This window comes from Gymnoscopelus microlampas (assembly GCF_963454915.1).
Source record: "Gymnoscopelus microlampas genome assembly, chromosome: 14".
NCBI classification, from domain to species: domain Eukaryota; kingdom Metazoa; phylum Chordata; class Actinopteri; order Myctophiformes; family Myctophidae; genus Gymnoscopelus; species Gymnoscopelus microlampas.
This window is the reverse complement of record NC_139951.1, coordinates 49074542-49089541: the sequence shown is the minus strand read 5'-3', so window position 1 is coordinate 49089541 and position 15000 is coordinate 49074542. Positions and strand designations below refer to the sequence as shown.

At 44.5% G+C, this 15000-nt stretch overlaps 2 protein-coding genes across 2 annotated transcripts in view; one reads left to right on the top strand and one right to left on the bottom strand.

Annotated features, from left to right (window-relative positions):
- tanc2b (tetratricopeptide repeat, ankyrin repeat and coiled-coil containing 2b) overlaps positions 1–15000 on the top strand; it is a 325118-nt gene that overhangs the window by 221058 nt on the left and 89060 nt on the right. The window lies entirely within an intron of this gene.
- Positions 59–3566, bottom strand: LOC311059585 (kelch domain-containing protein 3-like; the record flags this gene model as incomplete). Its single annotated transcript, XM_084077591.1, has 3 exons — positions 59–736; positions 899–1138; positions 2958–3566. The coding sequence occupies 3 exons, from the start codon at positions 3564–3566 to the stop codon at positions 59–61; spliced, it is 1527 nt and encodes a 508-aa protein (XP_083933717.1).

Sequence of the window (15000 nt, the reverse complement as noted above, 5' to 3'; positions counted from 1 at the left end):
ACCATGAATGAAATCAAACAAGCAAAATAATGAAACACAACATATTTCTCCTGTTCCATTATCCGTGAATTGTTCGCCACCATCGTCGTCTGTTGGTCGTCATGGCTGCCAGTTCCCACCTGATGCTGTGTGGGAGTTCAGACTGCTTCAGGTCGTACTGAATAACTGCTAGCTTACATAACGTCTTCAGACTAGGACTTAAGTCTAAGATAAACAGGTCATCGATGCGACTGATTTTGAATATGCCAAACTTTTCTCCTCCAAAGAAGACGATACGATCTCCCACCATGCAACTGTACATACACAACTTCTGACACGGTCCTTTCCCCTTGGGCTCAAGTTTCTTCCAGGAGAAGGTCTCTGGACTGAATCTCCACAGATCATTGAAGGTCTGGTTCCAGTTGATGCCACCAAATATGTACAGCTCTCCATTGTAGGCAAAGGCTGAACGACAGCAGCGTCCTTCTGGAAGAAGCTGTGCAGAAGGTGTGTTCAGCCAGCAGTTGGTCTCTGTGTCAAACACTCTGATGGTGTTGTAGTGGACATCCTGGTCCCCCCCATAGCCCCCAAATACAAACATCGTTGTCCCGATGATGGTGGCAGAGTGAGCACATGAAACAGGTGGTGGAGTTCCTCTGGTGTTAATTAAAGACCAGACCATTGTGCTGGTGTCCAACTTGTAGATGTCATTAGTCCATACAGTCAGCTTGGTGAATCCTCCATGGATAAACATGACCTTCTCCAACACACAGGCTGAGTGGTAGAACCTCCCCTCTGGAACAGACCCAGAAACCCTGGGTTTCAACCATATATGGGCGTCGACATCAAATGTATAAAGCACATTGCAGTACTCTCTCAAGTATCCTCCCCATATGTAGACTGTATCTTCTATCAGCACAGCTGTGTGGCCCCAGCGATTGGAAGGAACCTCAAGGTGATGTTCTCCTCTTCCAGGTGTCGCTGGGGTCAACATCCTCCAGCTTAAAGACACTGTGTTGAAGACATCAATCTGGACCTGGACATTGTCCTTCTTCTTGCTGTACCCAGAAAAGGAGTACAGCTTCTGCTTGCTCGCTGCTACAGCAGCGTGGTAATCCTGCTTTGGAACTCCTTTCAGGTGTAGCGTCCACCGTAACATCTCAACAGTAAAACAGTGGATGTAAGAATATTGTCTTCAGCACTGCTCTGTACAAGAATACACAGCTATTGGTGCGCTCTGTCACTTATATTGTTATTACAGCGGCACAAATGTGGTGCAAAGTTTGGCCAATCCATGAGGCTTGCTGTTTGGGTTGGCCAATCAGATGCCGCTCTCCTAATATGACGTCATGATCACTATAGTGTGGAGGTTTCTTACTTTTTGGGGGCGGGATAAAACTTTAGGTTTTATTTTGAAAGAAACTGTCTGAGGGTTTTCTTTGGTAGACTGTGTAGTTGTAAACATTGACCAAGACGCGGACACTCACCCGAGTCCCGTGACAAGCTCACAAGCTGCCGGGACAAGCAGGTCAAAAGCTGTGGCCAAAAATAGAAACTAACCAATATTGATCTGTAGATCAATACCGATCTACAAGCTCACAACGCGGTGGCTATTTTGGAAACATTTTGAAGAATCTTCACCATTCTTCTCTTATGGGGGTCCCCTGGTGCAAAATGGTAACAACAAGTAAGGGGTACGTGGCCAAATACACATCAGTTTGGGGTTTCTTGACATAAAAATGTTTGAGAGCGTGCTCCAGCCTCCAACGGTCCCCCCCGCCCCATTTCGCTATCGCTTTCGGCCAGAGGGGCCGGACTTCCCATGACGTGTGTAAAGAGTGACTAGAGTGACTGGACCAACCTCGGATCTGGCCTAGATGACATCTAGTTATAATAGCTGATGAGACGCATTGTGAGCTTGTAGGTCTGCTATTGTATATACTTATATTACAAAAACGCCAGGTCGGCTGCCACGCCTATTTGTAGAATCACTTCTACAAATCAAAAATGTGAATGTGAAGTGAGCGGTGTTATTTAGAAACAACAGTGGTCATCACAGTGATGGAAGCTCACTTTAAAAAAATATATATATTTTTTGAAGTGCGTGGTGATATTTATAGGTTATTATTTCATCATGCGTCTCGCTAGCCAATCAAAGCAAAGGGTCTGAATAGAGTCAGCCAATCACGGTATTGCGAAAAGGGTGTGAATAGAGTCAGCCAATCACAGTACAGGGAAAGACGAATTCCCAACCCCACTTATAGGAGCGGCTACACCGCTCAAAAAAGAATAAAAACATACATTCATGCATGCATGTATATACAGTATGACCACCAGACCTACCAACCCGCCTACCTGTACACATAGACCTATTTATCTACTACCGTTAACCTCTGATATAATAGCCTCCAACAAACAAACAAACAAAAACAGCCAGATATACATACAGATACAGACCATGAATGAAATCAAACAAGCCAAAGAATGAAACACAACATATTTCTCCTGTGCCATTATCCGTGAATTGTTCGCCACCATTGTCGTCTGTTGGTTGTCATGGCTGCCAGTTCCCACCTGATGCTGTGTGGGAGTTCAGACTGCTTCAGGTCGTACTGAATAACTGCTAGCTTACATAACGTCTTAAGACTAGGACTTAAGTCTAAGATGAACAGGTCATCGTTGCGACTGATTTTGAATATGCCTAACTTATATCCTCCAAAGAAGACGATGCGATCTCCCACCATGCTACTGCACATACACAACTTCTGACACGGTCCTTTCCCCTTGGACTCAAGTTTCTTCCAGGAGAAGGTCTCTGGACTGAATCTCCACAGATCATTGAAGGTCTGGTTATCGTTGTAGCCACCAAATATGTACAGCTCTCCATTGTAGGTAAAGGCTGAATGACGCCTGCGTCCTTCTGGAAGAAGCTGTGCAGAAGGTGTGTTCAGCCAGCAGTTGGTCTCTGTGTCAAACACTCTGATGGTGTTGTGGTAGACCAACTGGTCCCCCCCATAGCCCCCAAATACAAACATCTTGGTCCCGATGATGGTGGCAGAGTGAGCATATGAACCAGGTGGTGGAGTTCCTCTGGTGTTAATTAAAGACCAGACCATTGTGCTGGTGTCCAACTTGTACATGTCATTAGTGTATCCAGTCAGCTGGTTCTGTCCTCCATGGATAAACATGACCTTCTCCAACACACAGGCTGAGTGGTAGAACCTCCACTCTGGAACAGACCCAGAAACCCTGGGTTTCAACCATATATGGGCGTCGACATCAAACGTATAAAGCACATTGCAGTACTCTCTCCAGTATCCTCCCCATATGTAGACTGTATCGTCTATCAGCACAGCTGTGTGGCCCCAGCGATTGTAAGGAACCTCAAGGTGACGTTCTCCTCTTCCAGGTGTCGCTGGGGTCAACTTCCTCCAGCTTAAAGACACTGTGTTGAAGACATTAATCTGGACATTGTCCTTCTTCTTGCTGTACCCAGAAAAGGAGTACAGCTTCTGCTCGCTCGCTGCTACAGCAGCGTGGTAATCCTTCTTTGGACCTCCTTTCAGGTGTAGCGTCCACCGTAACATCTCAACAGTAAAACAGTGGATGTAAGAATATTGGGCCCGATTCATGAACCGTACTTACGAACAAATTTGTTCTTAGAGCCACTTAAGAAGTTTTTTAAGAGATTTTGGCATTCACAAATGTTTTCTTAGCTGTAATTTGTTCTTAAGTTAAGAAGAAATCTACGCATACTAGAGAGCACTCTTAGGGTGGCCTTTGAGTTCTTAAGTGTGATATGTTTGTGCAAAAATAATTAATTCTCGAAGTTTCTTCAATTCTACAGTTGTATAATATAGGATTTAAATTACAATAATATTTTTATCATATCTTTAGAGCAAAAAATGTTCTCAAAGGTGTGGTCTGGGGACCCCCAGGGGTCCTTGAAGCTGTTCCAGGGGGTCCACAGCAAACGAGGAACAGTTTAATCACTTTAACCCTATTTTATACTTTGTTTGAAAATAGCTGATCTACAAGCTCACAACGCGTCCCATTACTGGCAATTTTGAACTTGTAGATCGGCTATTTTCGAAACATTTTGATAAATCTTGAAAACATTTCCCTAGCAGAAAATATTTTCAGGTGGGGGTCTGCAGCCAAATGCATCTAACCCAAACAGACCCGGTTGAGTTGAAGCCCAAGCCCCATAGTTACGAACAATTCTGCCTTTTAAGAATGTTTCATGAATCTGACTCGACTTCTCTTAGGAATTCACTTAGGAAGAAATTTAAGAAGACAACTTACGAATTTATTGCTGAATGAGGCCCAATGTCTTCAGCACTTCTCTGTACAAGAATACACAGCTATTGGTGCGCTCTGTCACTTATATTGTTACAGCGGCACAAATGTGGTGCAAAGTTTGGCCAATCCATGAGGCTTGCTGTTTGGGTTGGCCAATCAGATGCCGCTCTCCTAATATGACGTCATGATCACTATAGTGTGGAGGTTTCTTTTTTTTTGGGGGGGGGGAGGATAAAACTTTAGGTTTTATTTTGAAAGAAACTGTCTGAGGATTTTCTTTGGTAGACTGTGTAGTTGTAAACATTGACCAAGACAAGGACACTCACCCGAGTCCAGTGACAAGCTCACAAGCTGCCGGGACAAGCAGGTCAAAAGCTGTGGCCAAAAATAGAAACTAACCAATATTGATCTGTAGATCAATACCGATCTACAAGCTCACAACGCGGTGGCTATTTTGGAAACATTTTGAAGAATCTTCACCATTCCTTCTCTTATGGGGGTCCCTGGTGCAAAATGGTAACAACAAGTAAGGGGTACGCGGCCAAATACACATCAGTTTGGGGTTTCTTGACATGAAAATGTTTGAGAGCGTGCTCCAGCCTCCAACGGTCACCCCCACCCCCCCATTTCGCTATCGCTTTCGGCCAGAGGGGCCGGACTTCCCATGACGTGTGTGTAGAGTGACTAGAGTGACTGGACCAACCTCGGATCTGGCCTAGATGACATCTAGTTATAATAGCTGATGAGACGCATTGTGAGCTTGTAGATCTGCTATTGTATACTTGTATTACAAAAACGCCAGGTCGTCTGCCACGCCTCTTTGTAGAATCACTTCTACAAATCAAAAATGTGAATGTGAAGTGAGCGGTGTTATTTAGAAACAACAGTGGTCATCACAGTGATGGAAGCTCACTTTAAAAAAAAAATGATTTTTTGAAGTGCGTGGTGATATTTATAGGTTATCATTTCATCATGCGTCTCGCTAGCCAATCAAAGCAAAGGGTCTGAATAGAGTCAGCCAATCACGGTATTGCGAAAAGGGTGTGAATAGAGTCAGCCAATCACAGTACGGGGAAAGACAAATTCCCAACCCCACTTAAAGGAGCGGCTACAGCGCTCAAAAAAGAATAAAAACATACATTCATGCATGCATGTATATACAGTATAACCACAAGACCTACCAACCCGCCTACCTGTACACATAGACCTATTTATCTACTACCGTTAACCTCTGACATAATAGCCTCCAACAAACAAACAAACAGAAACAGCCAGACACACATACAGATATAGACCATGAATGAAATCAAACAAGCAAAAAAAACGAAACACAACATATTTCTCCTGTTCCATTATCCGTGAATTGTTCTCCACCATGGTCGTCTGTTGGTTGTCATGGCTGCCAGTTCCCACCTGATGCTGTGTGGGAGTTCAGACTGCTTCAGGTCGTTCTGAATAACTGCTAGCTTACATAACGTCTTAAGACTAGGACTTAAGTCTAAGATGAACAGGTCATCGTTGCGACTGATTTTGAATATGCCAAACTTATCTCCTCCAAAGAAGACGATACGATCTCCCACCATGCTACTGCACATACACAACTTCTGACACGGTCCTTTCCCCTTGGGCTCAAGGTTCTTCCAGGAGAAGGTCTCTGGACTGAATCTCCACAGATCATTGAAGATCTGGTTATCGTTGTAGCCACCAAATACTATGTACAGCTCTCCATTGTAAGTAAAGGCTGAATGACGCCTGCGTCCTTCTGGAAGAAGCTGTGCAGGAGGTGTGTTCAGCCAGCAGTTGGTCTCTGTGTCAAACACTCTGATGGTGTTGTGGTGGACCTCCTGGTCCTCCCCATAGCCCCCAAATACAAACATCTTGGTCCCGATGATGGTGGCAGAGTGAGCATATGAACCAGGTGGTGGAGTTCCTCTGGTGTTAATTAAAGACCAGACCATTGTGCTGGTGTCCAACTTGTACATGTCATTAGTGTATCCAGTCAGCTTGGTGAATCCTCCATGGATAAACATGACCTTCTCCATCACACAGGCTGAGTGGTGGTCCCTCCCCTCTGGAACAGACCCAGAAACACTCAGTTTCAACCATTCGCTGGCGTTGACATCAAATGCATAAAGCACATTGCAGTACTCTCTCCAGTATCCTCCCCATATGTAGACTGTATCGTCTATCAGCACAGCTGTGTGGCCCCAGCGATTGCAAGGAACCTCAAGGTGACGTTCTCCTCTTCCAGGTGTCGCTGGGGTCAACTTCCTCCAGCTTAAAGACACTGTGTTGAAGACATCAATCTGGACATTGTCCTTCTTCTTGCTGTACCCAGAAAAGGAGTACAGCTTCTGCTCGCTCGCTGCTACAGCAGCGTGGTAATCCTGCTTTGGAACTCCTTTCAGGTGTAGCGTCCACCGTAACATCTCAACAGTAAAACAGTGGATGTAAGAATATTGTCTTCAGCACTGCTCTGTACAAGAATACACAGCTATTGGTGCGCTCTGTCACTTATATTGTTATTACAGCGGCACAAATGTGGTGCAAAGTTTGGCCAATCCATGAGGCTTGCTGTTTGGGTTGGCCAATCAGATGCCGCTCTCCTAATATGACGTCATGATCACTATAGTGTGGAGGTTTCTTTTTTTTTGGGGGGGGGGAGGATAAAACTTTAGGTTTTATTTTGAAAGAAACTGTCTGAGGGTTTTCTTTGGTAGACTGTGTAGTTGTAAACATTGACCAAGACAAGGACACTCACCCGAGTCCAGTGACAAGCTCACAAGCTGCCGGGACAAGCAGGTCAAAAGCTGTGGCCAAAAATAGAAACTAACCAATATTGATCTGTAGATCAATACCGATCTATAAGCTCACAACGCGGTGGCTATTTTGGAAACATTTTGAAGAATCTTCACCATTCTTCTCTTATGGGGGTCCCTGGTGCAAAATGGTAACAACAAGTAAGGGGTACGCGGCCAAATACACATCAGTTTGGGGTTTCTTGACATGAAAATGTTTGAGCGTGCTCCAGCCTCCAACGGTCATCCCCCCCCCATTTCGCTATCGCTTTCGGCCAGAGGGGCCGGACTTCCCATGACGTGTGTAAAGAGTGACTAGAGTGACTGGACCAACCTCGGATCTGGCCTAGATGACATCTAGTTATAATAGCTGATGAGACGCATTGTGAGCTTGTAGATCTGCTATTGTATACTTATATTACAAAAACGCCAGGTCGGCTACCACGCCTATTTGTAGAATCGCTTCTACAAATCAAAAATGTGAATGTGAAGTGAGCGGTGTTATTTAGAAACAACAGTGGTCATCACAGTGATGGAAGCTCACTTTAAAAAAAAAATATTTTTTGAAGTGCGTGGTGATATTTATAGGTTATTATTTCATCATGCGTCTCGCTAGCCAATCAAAGCAAAGGGTCTGAATAGAGTCAGCCAATCACGGTATTGCGAAAAGGGTGTGAATAGAGTCAGCCAATCACAGTACAGGGAAAGACGAATTCCCAACCCCACTTATAGGAGCGGCTACACCGCTCAAAAAAGAATAAAAACATACATTCATGCATGCATGTATATACAGTATGACCACAAGACCTACCAACCCGCCTACCTGTACACATAGACCTATTTATCTACTACCGTTAACCTCTGATATAATAGCCTCCAACAAACAAACAAACAAAAACAGCCACATATACATACAGATATAGACCATGAATGAAATCAAACAAGCATGTCATGGCTTCCAGTTCCCACCTGATGCTGTGTGGGAGTTCAGACTGCTTCAGGTCGTACTGAATGACTGCTAGCTTACATAACGTCTTAAGACTAGGACTTAAGTCTAAGATGAACAGGTCATCGTTGCGACTGATTTTGAATATGCCAAACTTATCTCCTCCAAAGAAGACGATACGATCTCCCACCATGCAACTGTACATACACAACTTCTGACACGGTCCTTTCCCCTTGGGCTCAAGTTTCTTCCAGGAGAAGGTCTCTGGACTGAATCTCCACAGATCATTGAAGATCTGGTTATCGTTGTAGCCACCAAATATGTACAGCTCTCCATTGTAGGCAAAGGCTGAATGACAGCAGCGTCCTTCTGAAAGAAGCTGTGCAGAAGGTGTGTTCAGACAGCAGTTGGTCTCTGTGTCAAACACTCTGATGGTGTTGTAGTGGACCTCCTGGACCCCCCCATAGCCCCCAAATACAAACATCTTTGTCCCGATGATGGTGGCAGAGTGAGCATATGAACCAGGTGGTGGAGTTCCTCTGGTTTTAATTAAAGACCAGACCATTGTGCTGGTGTCCAACTTGTAGATGTCATTAGTCCATTCAGTCAGCTTGGTGAATCCTCCATGGATAAACATGACCTTCTCCATCACACAGGCTGAGTGGTGGTCCCTCCCCTCTGGAACAGACCCAGAAACCCTCGGTTTCAACCATTTGCTGGCGTTGACATCAAATGCATAAAGGACATTGCAGTGCTCTTTCCAGTATCCTCCCCATATGTAGACTGTATCTTCTATCAGCACAGCTGTGTGGCCCCAGCGATTGGAAGGAACCTCAAGGTGACGTTCTCCTCTTCCAGGTGTCGCTGGGGTCAACTTCCTCCAGCTTAAAGACACTGCGTTGAAGACATCAATCTGGACATTGTCCTTCTTCTTGCTGTACCCAGAAAAGGAGTACAGCTTCTGCTCGCTCGCTGCTACAGCAGCTTGGTAATCCTGCTTTGGAACTCCTTTCAGGTGTAGCGTCCACCGTAACATCTCAACAGTAAAACAGTGGATGTAAGAATATTGTCTTCAGCACTGCTCTGTACAAGAATACACAGCTATTGGTGCGCTCTGTCACTTATATTGTTACAGCGGCACAAATGTGGTGCAAAGTTTGGCCAATCCATGAGGCTTGCTGTTTGGGTTGGCCAATCAGATGCCGCTCTCCTAATATGACGTCATGATCACTATAGTGTGGAGGTTTCTTTTTTCTTGGGGGGGGGGGGTAGTTGTAAACATTGACCAAGACAAGGACACTCACCCGAGTCCAGTGAGAAGCTCACAAGCTGCCGGGACAAGCAGGTCAAAAGCTGTGGCCAAAAATAGAAACTAACCAATATTGATCATTCAGAACCAGGACCCTGTAATATGAGGTATTTTTTTTTGGCTATTCAAACATAGCCGATCTACAAGCTCACAACGCGGTGGCTATTTTGGAAACATTTTGAAGAATCTTCACCATTCTTCTCTTATTGGGGTCCCTGGTGCAAAATGGTAACAACAAGTAAGGGGTACACGGCCAAATACACATCAGTTTGGGGTTTCTTGACATGAAAATGTTTGAGAGCGTACTCCAGCCTCCAACGGTGTCCCCCCCCCCTCCCTCCCATTTCGCTCACGCAGGAACACATTCCTAGCCGCGCACTAAGATAGTTACCATGGCAACCATCTGTCTTCCTTTTCGCAGCTCAGGAATCCAATGGTGTGTGTGTGTGTGTGTGTGTGTGTGTGTGTGTGTGTGTGTGTGTGTGTGTGTGTGTGTGTGTGTGTGCGTGTGCGTGTGTGTGTGCGTGCGTGTGCATTTGTGTGTGCGTCGGTGTGTGTGTGCAAGTGAGAGAGAGAGAGTGGGGGCTGGTGGTTAAAAACCAAGCTAGATTTATCTCACTGCTGTGTTTTCTTGTTTTATCTTATGCTTCCCGTGTTCATCTTCCCGTTTTGAGTTCATCTCCTCTGTGTGTGTGTGTGTGTGTGTGTGTGTGTGTGTGTGTGTGTGTGTGTGTGTGTGTGTGTGTGTGTGTGTGTGTGTGTGTGTGTGTGTGTGTGTGTGTGTGTGTGTCCGTAGCCCTTTGATTGATTGAACACTTCATTAGTCAGAGATTTAAACAGCACAAGGTACAGTCAGAGATTAAGGCTAAAAGGATAACACAAAACGTCCTGGGGAATAGGATAAGGATAATTCCTTTTAACAGGTCGTTCATGAAAGTCCTTGCGGTCTTGTTTCCAATGAGAACCTGTGAGCAATTAGGGGTTAAGAGTCTTGCTCAGGGACAAATTTCATTTCATCGACACATATGCTGACCTGGCCTGGAATCGAACCTGGGGCAACCAGGGCCTCTGGCTCCCTAGGCTGGCTCACTAACCATTCAGCTATGGCCGCCCCCAACTTGTTTCCATTGTGGCCCTATGTGTTCAATTCACCAGCATAGCATAACAAACACAAACATTATATGTACAGAGGATGAAACGTTGCAGTGAATGACACCTCCTTTCTGTGGGAAAATGTGTTTGTGTCTCCTGATAGATGATTTTTCAGGCCAGTTTTGAAAGAATTCAGTGATTTGCATGTGTTTAATGGATGGTGTCAGGGCATTCCACAATGTTGGTGGCAGGGCAGTAGAATGAGAACTTTCCCATGTTTGTTCTTTAAGTGGGGAGTACCAGATCCTCTTCACTCCCTCTAGTGGTGTGGCTGTGGGTGTCACTCACTGTGGAGAAGTAGTTTAGTTAGTCAGGTATGAGGGCATTGAGGGCATTGAGGACATTGAGGACATTGAGGGCATTGAGGGCATCGAGGGCATCGAGGGCATCGAGGGTATTGAGGGCATTGAGGACATTGAGGGCATTGAGGACATTGAGGGCATTGAGGACATTGAGGGTATTGAGGGTATTGCCCCTTTGACCATCTTGAGATATGATGTCATTAGTATCAGTGAGGCTCATAGAGGATAGATGTGATGTCATTAGTATCAGTAAGGCTCATAGAGGATAGATATGATGTCATTAGTATAAGTAAGGCTCATAGAGGCACATTTTGCTGTTGATGTGTCAGTCCGTCAGACTGGCTGGTCTGGAGTCTTTATGATGTGAGATGGAATGATCTTCAAAGCAACCAGCTTGTTGTAGTTTTACTAGGGCCAGTTCTGAGTTGCATACCGATATAAACTTGGAATTGTAAGTCAAATCGGCCTCGTCAACATTATGTATTTGCTGTTAATGGTGGTGTACGTTGCTGTACGTTGCTATAGAGTGTTTGTTCAGTAACAGGAGTCTAAATGTCTCTCCAGCTCTTTATTAAACAGAACATTTTTGTTTAGGTGGGTTGCCAATTTCATCCAATCAGGAGAGAGTACCCATTTGTCAGCTTCATTTTTATAGTGTTCCAGTGTCTGCTCATGTCTCTGTGTCATCACTTATCATTTCACTTGTTTTATCCTGTATCCTGTATGAGAAAATGTAATGTTCTGTTTACTAAAGAGCTGGAGAGACAGGGAGACCCATGTTACTGAAGGCATTCGGTCCATCTGATGAGGGTTGATTGTGTGGACTAAAACTATGACTAAATAAAAACTAAGCTATGATGACTAAAACTAAGACTAAATATATTGACACTTTTGTCAACAAATACAAACTAGACTAAAATGTTAGTGAGGGACGAGTGGAGAAAAGATCCAGTAGAACTAAGTCATTGTATGTTTAGTTGCGCTCGGGTGTTGCGCTCTGAAAATAGCCCATCTACAAGCTCACGTGAGCTTGTAGATGGGCTATTTTCAGCATGCAACCAAGTGTAAAATCAGCCGTTACGACGCCATCAAGGCACCGCCAAGATACATTTTAGTCAACTAAATCAGCTTTACATTTAGTCGACTAGAATCTTATGATATTTAGTGGACTAAAACTAGACTAACAGTAAATCATTTAAGATGACTAAAATATGACTAAAACTAAATGGAATTTGGTTCAAAAGAATCAGAATTTGCTGTCAGAATCAGCACTATGATAGAGGCTGGTTTGTCCAATCGGAGAGTCAGAGTCTGTCCTGTCTGTCTGTCTTTGGACAGGCAGGCAGGCAGGCGGGCGGGCGGACGGACGGACGGACGGACGGACGGAGACAGGCAGGCAGGCAGGCAGGCAGGCAGGCAGGCAGGCAGGCAGGCAGACAGACAGACAGACAGACAGACAGACAGACAGACAGACAGACAGACAGACAGACACTGTGTCAGCTGAGTTGGTCTAATGCAGTGTTAAACAGTGGGTCATGTTGGGGTTGTGGACCCATTTTCATGGCTCGTGAATAAATATCCTTTTTTTTTTACCATTCCTACATTATTTTAAACTAGAAAATGTGCTCCTCGGAGCACAAGTTTCCGCCAGCAAATATTGATTAATCCTGTCTAAGCTATTTATATTACGTATTATGATGACACCAGTGTGTCTACATAATGTATTGCTCCGGCATTTCTCAGCCATTTCGTGATTATTCCTGTCTTACCTCACTTTGAAAGAGACACAGACTCTTTCAAAGTGACACATCTATTTATAGGCCCTCTATACGTCATGCGTCTCACTAGCCAATCAGAGCACACTCTTTCAACGTGTTGTCACGTGTCACGTGAGGCTTGACCAATGTTAGCTTGGCCGAGGGGGGGGGGGGACGGAAAGTGAAAACATAGTCTATAGACAACAATTATTGTTATTGTTATAAATATTCCAAAACATGTTCCACCAACACGTTCCATGAGCTTGTAGATCGGCTATTAACACATCGGGTGCCAGCGTTTTTTCATAACAACTTACGTTGGGTGCCAGCATTCTCCCCATTGACTGCGCTTTACTGTTTAAATCTGTAGACTCCGCAACGAGCAAATCCACACGAAAAAAAGCATCCATTCATGTTGAGCGATGACCCTGGCTACAGCCTGGAACCATAACATTACACTTGCGAGTTACAACGGGGGGGGGATCGCGCATCGCGCATGACCGGTTTTCCCCACAGGAAACAGATTCGGAGATATAGGCGTTTCAAAGTAGGAAATAGACAGGAAGCGGATGGGATCATTTTTTTTGTTTCCGGTGAGCGATCTCGCACTTCCTTCGCAGGATTACAATGGGTGCTCCCAGAGCTGCTCTAGCCCCGCCCGCGCGGAGAAAAACGAAAAAAACAAAAAGACTGAAATCACGGTTCAGACCGTGAACGGCACCGGAGCGCTACTATGTAAACACACGGTTCAGACCGTGATTGGCACCCGATGTGTTAAAACAGGGTGTTGTTGTCTCCGCCAGGCCGAAAGGCATGGCGAGAGAGTATGTTTTACCCTCCGTCCGTGTGTCCGTGTGTCCGTGTGTCCGTGTGTTACCACCAAATCTCCGGCACCGTTGGCCCGGTCGCTGCGAAACTGTGCACACACACTCCCTGGATGCCAATTCAGAACCTCTGCCTCAAATTTTTCACATGAGCCTGTTATAGCGCCACCAGGAGGCCGATTTGTGCAAAACCCATTTTTTCACATTACTCCTACAGTTTTTAACCAAACGTCATGCAAATCAGTACACAGTATCTCTATAGTCATGTGATCAACCCTGATCTGTCCGATTTCCCATATTCCATCCTCATTGGTTAAGGTTGGCTTCCAAAGTTTGCAGGATTGGTCCGTTTTGAACAAACTGCCTCAAACTATGCATGCAGCATGCGATTTCCGTGGAATTTCACACGCACATTCCCACTAAGCCGAGGAAGAAATGCCACCCTTTCCACATTGGCCTTTTATATATAGCGCTTTTTGAGAAATCGTGAACATTTGTGCAAATCTTAAATTGAATATATGCATTTCTTAAAGCGAACATTTGTAACTCAAATCTTTGCTTCTGGGGGTCCCTGCTGGAACAACGTATTTTCAGATGGGGGTCCGCGGCCAAATACATGTCATTTTGGGGGTCCTTGACATGAAATAGTTAGAGAACCACTGCCCTAGAGAGGGTGCTTTCGATACCCCAGGGGGCGCCACCACCGTGAACCACCGTTTTAGAATCCCTGACCTAAGATAATGCAGACCAGTCTATCAGGGAGGACCTGAACCTTCTGGTCACAGACCAGCAGGACAGGCTGTGGGCTGTTTGATGTTGGTTTAGTCTGAACGGGTTGTTTGTTTAGCCGTGTCATCATTAACCTGCTGTCACTATGTTGGGTGTGGCATCATCACAGGATAAAGATTATTAAAACAACAACCACAGTCTTGTTGTCAACCACTTAAAGGTAGGGTAAGTGATATTTTTGGGTTAAAACAAAAAGTTTGTTGTTAAAAGGTTAAAGCACTATATTCTGATAGTAATCATTGCTATAGAGTGTTTGTTCAGTAACAGGAGTCTCCCCGTCTCTCCAGCTCTTTAATAAACAGAAAATACATTTTTCGGTAGGTGTCAAAATCTCAGCCAATCAGGAGAAAGTACCCATTTTTATAGTGTTCCAGTTCCAATTTTGCCTGCTCATTTCTTAGTGTCATCACTTCCAATTTCACTTGTTTAATCTACATCCTGATTGAGTTCTCTATCCTGATTGGATAAAATTGGAAATGATACTGAAACGAAAATGCATTTTCTGTTTTATAAAGAGCTGGAGAGACAAGGAGACTCCTTTTACTGAACAAACACTCTATAGCAATGAGTACTATCAGAATATAGAACTATTTAACACTTATTTTAACCAAAGAAAATCACTTACCCTACCTTTAAGCCCTTTACGTAAAAAACAAATAGTGAAAACAGTCGATCTACAAGCTTGCAGATTGGCTATTTGTGTAAGACACCTAGAGTCGGCCTGTATCAGACATGATTGTCTGATATGTATTTATATTATTTCAGATCATCGCAATTATAATCGTCATAATTGGCAATGTTGAAAACCTTTTATATTTTCAATGTTTTTGGGGAAATAGCTA